The 7954-nt window shown below is 43.7% G+C and overlaps 2 protein-coding genes across 2 annotated transcripts in view; both read right to left on the bottom strand.

Annotated features, from left to right (window-relative positions):
* Positions 1 to 714, bottom strand: part of LOC119280323 (probable E3 ubiquitin ligase SUD1) — a 1398-nt gene extending 684 nt beyond the window's left edge. Inside the window, exons 1-3 of the mRNA XM_037561212.1 lie at positions 624 to 714; positions 391 to 524; positions 161 to 307 (exon numbers count right to left, since the gene is read on the bottom strand). Coding sequence (XP_037417109.1) covers positions 161 to 307; positions 391 to 524; positions 624 to 714 — 372 coding nt within the window. The remainder of the gene's footprint in view (positions 1 to 160; positions 308 to 390; positions 525 to 623) is intronic.
* Positions 715 to 3702: 2988 nt separating this feature from the next.
* Positions 3703 to 6541, bottom strand: LOC119278965 (respirasome Complex Assembly Factor 1-like). The gene is made up of 4 exons (XM_037560365.1): positions 6290 to 6541; positions 6094 to 6197; positions 4257 to 4386; positions 3703 to 3942 (listed from the first exon to the last, which is right to left on the bottom strand). Exons 1-4 carry the CDS (start codon positions 6410 to 6412, stop codon positions 3904 to 3906), a joined length of 396 nt encoding a protein of 131 aa, XP_037416262.1. The 5' UTR covers positions 6413 to 6541; the 3' UTR covers positions 3703 to 3903.
* Positions 6542 to 7954: the final 1413 nt, after the last annotated feature.

The raw sequence follows: 7954 nt of genomic DNA, 5'->3' as shown, positions 1-7954 counted from the left end.
GTCAATGAAATAGGCCAGGAAAGGTTCCGACGCTGTGCAATGAGCCTTCAACGATAAAACAAAATGACATGTCATATACTTGCTATTTTTGATAATTTATGCCAATGATAGTAACACAACTTCAGGGATCAGAAAATCGACATGAGAAGTTACAACTTACCAACTTAATCCACAATTTCTTCAATAGAGACCCTAGGGACCAAATGCAGAAAAAGTCCAGAACTGGAAAATCATCGTCAGGCCCGATGAATGGTGATATCAGCAACAAGTCAACCAACAAACCGACCAAAAGGGGAATGATGACCATCTGGCAGAATACAACTTTAAATTACTCATATGTAGTGCAATTAGGAAGATGTATAAACTAAGCCACGTTGGTAAATTCCTCACCCATGTTAAGATAAGCAGAAGCATCTTCAAAGCTAGAAACCATGTTCCTCTGGAAGTCATGCAGGCAAATAAATCTCTAGCGGCGGCAATAATAGCTGATATGATGCAAAATCCAACAGCAGTAGCGAACAGATCTAACAGAAAAAATTTACACAAGTAAGCCAAACAAGATGAAAAGTATGTACTTCCATTACAAAGAAGTCCAAGTATGATCATCTCTGAACAATCATTACCATTGGATTTCAATCCACCTGCGGCTACTGGCAGGTGAGGGATGGTAAACAGCAGCATTGCACGTCCAACTGAGATTGAAAAGAAAAGCATAGCAGAATTCAATATCACAGCAGTCAACCATGCTAGGAACATGCGTAGCATTGTTCGAATAGCAACGTATTTCCTGGTACAATGTGTAAGATGGGTAAGCATCTACCAAATAGTAAGGCACCAACACCTGTCGCTTTGCAAAAACCTACCTTTAATTGATTGGTAAAATTATAAATGAAGAGACAAGTGTAGCAAACAAGCAGAGATTAGAAAAAACGACCAAAAAACATGGTCTATTTTTTGGGGCCATGGAATAAATTTGCCAAACAAGGATGCAACAATGGTAAGCATAATTTGTTTCTCGAAGTAGCCCTTTTCACATGATCCATAGTACCGATATATATATAGATGTCATGTCAGACATCAGGATCTCAGTACTTACTTGATTCACTTATACAAGTTTAAGGATCCAAATATGAAACATTCAAGTTTTGGGACCTACAACCTACTTGAACCAAATTGCAACCAAGATGTTGAAATGTCAAGTAGATTGCTCTTAATAAATTGATAATGTGTATACCCCCGAAGTACGTGATAATTCACTGTGAAAGACACATACCTTGGCAAGAGATGTTGAGATAGACTATCCACTTCGACAGATAGGTAAAAGGAAGTGAAATTTGCCATACAGGGATGGAGCAATGGTAAGCATAATTTGGTTCAAGTAGACTTAGATGCAGACAGATTAAAGTAGTGCAGGCGGTTCAGCTCCCTGAATAAAGAAAACTATGGGTGTTTACCTTTTATCACTAACTTCACTGCTGCTACCATACTGGTCTTTTTGTGCAATTTTGTTCCCAAGAGCCTGTCCAGTGGTGACAAACCAGTACCGTATTACCCACCCCGCTAGCCACTCAAGGTTAATGGCTATGGTGACACTGAGAAACCTCAGATGAAGAAGAGCGGAAAGTGATAGCACACCGTTTTGTGGCCCTTGCCAAATGGACGTTCCATTAACAGGATGATTGAAGTAGCTACAAACACAAATACAATCATAAATGTCTTGTGTCGCCAAAGACGGCAGGTACACCACATGAAGAACAAGATTTTAATACTTAGGTGATATCTAGTGGGAACATCTCTGGTGCCAAACGGTCGGCAATATTAATAGGAACAAGAACGACCAGAGAAACAAATATAGTGTCGACAAAGAGACAAAGAAGCTTCTTGGAATAAAATTTGTAGAACGGTTCGTGAACATCATGATGGAGAAAGGGAATGGTAAATCCTGGTCCCAATATCTGCTCAAAAACAAAATACAATACTGGTTATATCCTTGAATCATATGTTGCATACACTACTGATGAGACTACATATCAAATATGATCAATATACCTTCTGAATAGTTCTGGGCAGTCCGGGGCGTAGATTCAAGAAGGTGAGCCCAATAAGACAATGATAAGCAGTAGAAGCAAAAGATGAAGCAATAAGAAGATTGAGCCTCTGAGACATTGTTGCACCAAACATCTTTGTAGTGCAGATGTCAAGGTGATTTGAGGTTCGTGCTATGCGGGCCAAACAGTAAACACATGCATCCAAACAGCCCAAAAACATCACGCGCGGGCCTGGCTGGGCCTAATGCAGGCTACCAAACGTGTCATTTATTATTACTAGCAAAAGAGCACGAGCGTTGCAACGGAAGAAAAAAAGCCCGTCTCTCTCTCTCTCTCCCGCGATGAGAAATCTGATGTTTTTCTGTCTGAGGTTTTTCAGAGGTGTGCATGTATTGCTATCATTGTTTTTCTGAGGTTTTGCGAGGGCTCCGACTACGAGCTAGCCGTCGGCCAGGCGGTAGCTGGCCAAGCGCGGTGGAGGCAGTGCGAAGGGGTGCTCGGGCGTCTCATTCGCTAAAGAGCGTGCATAACGGGCCGGCTCATTCATAAGCGCTGAACGTAAAGAAACTCAGTGGAATTAAAAAGCAGGCGCCTAGACTCGAACTCCCAACATTCAAGGTTAACATTTTTTTGTATAAGATTAACAATTTTAAATATACACTGAACATTTTTGTAATACATGCCGAAGAATTTTGAATAACACATTGAACATTTTTTAGATATATGCTAATTTTTTTCAAAATACAGAATGAACATTTTGTAGTACACGTTGAAAAATTTCTTGATATACGATGAACAAGTTTCAAATACAACATGAACAATTTTTTAATATACGATGAACATTTTTGTAATACACAAAGGTTATTTTTATAGTGCATGGTCAAGTTTTTTATAATATAATCTGAATATTTTTTTAATATATGACAAACATTTCTTAATACACAGTGAACTTTTTATACTACAAAAAGAAACACAGAGAAAATAAACAGGAAAAAAAGAAAAAGGAAAGAAAAAAAAGCAGAAAAATAGAAAAATAAATCAAAAAGGAATAAAACCCGGTTAAATAACAAAATGGGAAAAACCCCGGTTCATTCTCGCAAAAAAAGGCCCCAAACAGGGATCCCGCAACGAAGAAGAAACAGGAACGAAGCTGAATCGTGGGCCGGCCCAAGTGGAAGCGACGGGGTTGCTCGCTCTGAGCGAAGCTGCGATTATTTGACGCTAATCGGCGTCATATAGGAACCATCGTGTCAGGTGCCTGTCTAAATGGGCCGGCTCAGCGCGAGGGAGGTCATAGACCACTGCCGCGTTTATTTTCTGTTTTGTTAACTTTTTCCTTTTTATTGATACTTGCAAATATTCTAAATATATATGTTCTAAATGTGGTCGAATTGACAACATAACTTCCAAAACTCATAAATATTCTTTGGCTGCTCCCCTCTTATCGAATCAATAAATTTGGGTGGTTATACTTCCCTCGAAGGCTGTTGCGGTTGCCTACGCTGTTGCGATCCTCGAATGCTAGAAGCAATGGGATGGAAGTCTATGTGCAAAATAGCCGCTTTCTCCCTACAGAAATTAGGGTTCCTTTGCCTCTAGCCGGCGCCACCGCCGTTCCGCCTTGGCCTCCGGTTCCACAATGACAGAGATGGTATTCTTTTAGCATGACTGGGTAGACCAGGCACTCTATTTTCTCACTAAAGTTTAAAGGGATTCTATCCACATTACAGTTATAGCTCGACGACGACGTTGTTCTACATGACCATGCCATTACATCCTTGATAACTAATTTTACAAGATAGTGAATGAAAATTAACAACGAAAATCCGACGCCATGTTTCTGCAGACGGGCCTCTCAGAAGTGAGCCAGGCTGTATACCAGAGTCCACGAAAGCTGCAACCGAGAGAAGAATCTGTTAGTAATCCATGGCACCCAATTTATTCAATGTGCGAATACAAAGACACAAGAATTAAGGAGTTGATTTAATGTTACAAGCTTGTGTTGTTTGTTTGACAGCTCCTACTGAAAAAGCAGAATCACATGATGTCGTGATAGTGCTAGTTTATGTGCCTGTAGCACTTGCCAGTTTGGAGGCAAACTGAAAACATGTCAGAAGAAGACATGTGCATGTGTGGTAGAAATGAGTTCGACGTCGGTGCAACTAGGAGGCATTGATGGAACACACATAATTATGGACGTCGGCTTACCAGGAAAAGAGTGAACGAAGCAAAGAGCCCCTCCTGAAGTAGGGCGGCATGGCCTCCAAAGTCTTCCTCATCAATCTTCAGCAAGTGTGCATAGTACAAATGAACTATCACGGTGGAAATAGTAAAGAATCTGCAACAGAGAAAACCAAAATATGTCACATGGTCAATTTGGCTGAAAAGAGGTAAATCATTCTGCACTTATCGAATTAAAGTTATCCTAAGACGGCATGCAGATTTCTGAAACTAGGGATCCTGTTACTAAATTCTCTGGCTAACTTGTAACAAACCATACAAGTTATGGTAGTCCTGAATTACTGATACTAAAATACAATCCTAATCCAGTATGGCATGTGCTATAAGCAAACGGGAATGTTAATGGCCATGCGAAACGTCAAGCCATGATTTTGAAGCGTCTGAACATAGAAAATGCTCAGGAGTTCAGCAAAAATCAGCAATCAGGCAATGTCACCGCTCACAACACAATTTTGCACAAGATTTTATTCCCTGCTGAAGAGAGCAGATACATATACTCTTATGGGCTGAAGAAAAAGGACAACTCCTATCTAGATGTCGAAGTTTGCATTTGGTTTGAGGGTGCTAATCTTTCGAAGGAACTCTAGCAAGGTGAACGGAACCAGCTAATCATACATCAGCAGCCCTTTACCAGTTTATTCAGTAATGAACACCTAGAAACTCAGAGCAGTTCATATCCCACTGTGCGGCAATTGTGTTTGTTTGCTAATGGTACAAATGAACTATCATGGTGGAAACTGTAAAAAAATCTGCAACATAGCAAAAGAAATATGCCACATGGTCAAATTGGCTGAAAAGAGGTATATCAGATTTCATTTGTTGAAAGGGTGCTAAATCTATCCTAAGACGATATGCAGATCTTGAAAATGGCACCATGTTACAAAATTCTCCAGCCAACTTGCAATAGACCATCTATGTTATGATAATCCTGAAATTCTGATACCAGAAATACAATCATAATCCAGTATGCTATGTAATGTAAGCAAGCACGCATATTCTTGACACACGAGAAATGTAGAGCCATGGTTTTTAAGTGTTTGCATATGGAAAATGCTCATCTGTTCAGCAAAGGTCAGCAAGAGCCATGGTTTTAAGTGTTTGCATATGGAAAATGCTCATCTGTTCAGCAAAGGTCAGCAATCAGGAAATTCATCACTCACAATGCAATTTTGCACCACAAGCAACTACATACTCTCTCATGGACTGAACAAAGGGCAGCTCATATTTGGTTTGAGAATGCTAATCTCTCCAAGGAACTCTAGCAACATGAACAAAACCAGCCAATCATACATCAGCAGCCCTTTGCCAATTTATTCAACTAATGAGCACACAGCAACTAAGAGCAGTTCATATCCCACTGTATATAGGCGGCAATTGTGTTGGTTTACTGACGGCCACGCCAAACAAAGAAGAACAGCTCATGTCACATCTAGTACCAGACGAAGCGAAGAACCACCGTGATGCTCGTCACCGAGCTGGTGACCAGTACTCAGAGACGATACGACTGACCCTCCAGTCCACAGTGCGTCTAACACTCACTTCACCTCCTATGACCTATCGCGGCGATCAATGAACGGCGGAACAAAGCGGCCTTCTGAAATTACGCAGCTAACAGCATCGCTTAGCCTCCTCTACTAACTCATTCATGCGCGACACGCTAGTATTGTGAGTACCACACGGTGGGAGAGAGATCCTGAATTCAGTGTGAGATGAGATTATGAATTCAGTTAACAGTGAACCTGAATCTACGCCTATGTCTGAAGGGAAAGAGGGAGAGAGGAAGATTGGGGCTTTGAGGACTGACAGGGCGATCCAGAAGGCGCCGACGAGGGGGACGGCGCCCCAGAGCAGGCCGCAGGCGAGCCCCACCGCCTGCCGGATCCAGTGCACCGCGTCCAGCAGCTGGTCCTGCAAACCGAAACCCAAGCACCGAACCAATCAGAACCCCACGGAGTCGCTCGGGTACACGCCGGCGGCGGCGGCGGCGGCGGCATGCATACCTTGTCCAAGGACGCGTCGGGGTCGAGGTACCGGGCGAGCCGGGACGGGAGGGCGTGGCCGTTCTGCGCCGCGTGGTGCGGCTGCTTCGCGGCCGCCGCAGCCGCCGCCTTGGACTTCCTCATGCCTCCGGCTCCTCCGCAGCGGCGGTCCTCCACGCGGGCGGCGGCGGTGAGATGGGATCGCTGGTGGGCGTGGGAGAGAGAAAAGACGGAGCTTTGCTCGGTCCGGTCGCCGACGGACTCCTTTTGGCTTCCGCCTTAGCAGGCCGTTGGCGTATTCCAGGACTCCGTTTTTGTTATCCAACAACATCCTTCTCTCACACGTTCCAACTCAACTTCCAACCGAAATCACCATTCTCCCTCAAAAAAGGCTGAAATCACCATTAAAAATTTCCTTTAACTGATTTGATTGAAATAGAAATACCATGCCCGTCCATCGGATCATTTGCCACTTGAAAAAATCGGCATGTTGTACTGTTCTTAACTCAAGTTGATTCAGTGAGTGTGTCTCGTCCCTTTTGTGTTGTCGCCTCCCACGACTCAAGCATCCCTAGCTTCCCACCCCATCCTTCCGGCTCCATTGAACTCCAGCCACACGTCGTCACTGACACCACCTTATTACGGTAACCAGTTGGTAGGGGTCTGCTCTATAGTTTCTATACCCATCGTTGTCAGGCGTTGTCGATGGTCTCGACTCGCTCTTCACCCTCTCGGAGGTTGTTGGTCGACTATGCTTTATAGGAAAATGCAAGCGATGATTCGTTTTACCAAAAAAATTAACAAATTTCATTCCTATATAGCATACGCTCTTCATCCCATAATATAGATCGTTTTACAAGCTATGAGGAGTAGTTGTAAAGAAGCAACCTTTTTCTACCGACAAAATGCAAAAGAGGTTGCTAGCAACAAATAATAGTCCCAGTAGAAATAAAATATTTTTTTGCATGATAATACATGTCTCATTTATATCACAAGGTTCATAGCACAAGCCACGTATATACCTACCTGTCAAAACTGAAAAAATAACGGTCACCAGAGGAAAAAAAATGACAGACCACCTCCACATCCAAGCTCAACGCGTCTCCATCGCTGATATGCAGTTTTGCGGAACTCCAAGGTGACTCACCAAAGACGAAACCATATCGTTGAACGAATCAGACGCGAGCAACACCCCGGACACGCCATCAAACTCTAGATCTGGCACCCCAATCTTTCAGATGCCGCCGATGCAGACCACAATCTGCATCTGTTCCTGGACTACCTCCCAAGTTTCGCGTCGGCTCTGGAGCAAACACCGTCGCAACGGTGGAGCCTGAGGACACAGGTCTACCACGAGGATGCCGCCGCCGCCGCATCATCCTTACTTGAACAGACTGGATTCCAAATCCATCCCCAACCACAGGACCGATCGCCTCGTTGGAGTAGGATCTAAAGAAACTTTATTCAGTGCCGCCATCGCCACCACCGAAGCCAAGACGATGAACAACCTAAAAACTAAGCTACTTTGGTCTAAAATTATTCACACGCGTGAATTCGCGCGACCCTCTCACCATCGGCGACCGAGATCGCCGGCGGAGGGGAGCCGCTGGAGGACGGCGGCGGAGGAACTCCCTGGCGATGGGCGATGGTGAGTTCACATTTTCCTTCTAGAGGAAGAAAGAACGA

Source organism: Triticum dicoccoides, chromosome 3B (genome assembly GCF_002162155.2).
Source record: "Triticum dicoccoides isolate Atlit2015 ecotype Zavitan chromosome 3B, WEW_v2.0, whole genome shotgun sequence".
Taxonomy (NCBI): domain Eukaryota; kingdom Viridiplantae; phylum Streptophyta; class Magnoliopsida; order Poales; family Poaceae; genus Triticum; species Triticum dicoccoides.
This window is presented reverse-complemented; position numbering and strand designations above follow the sequence as displayed.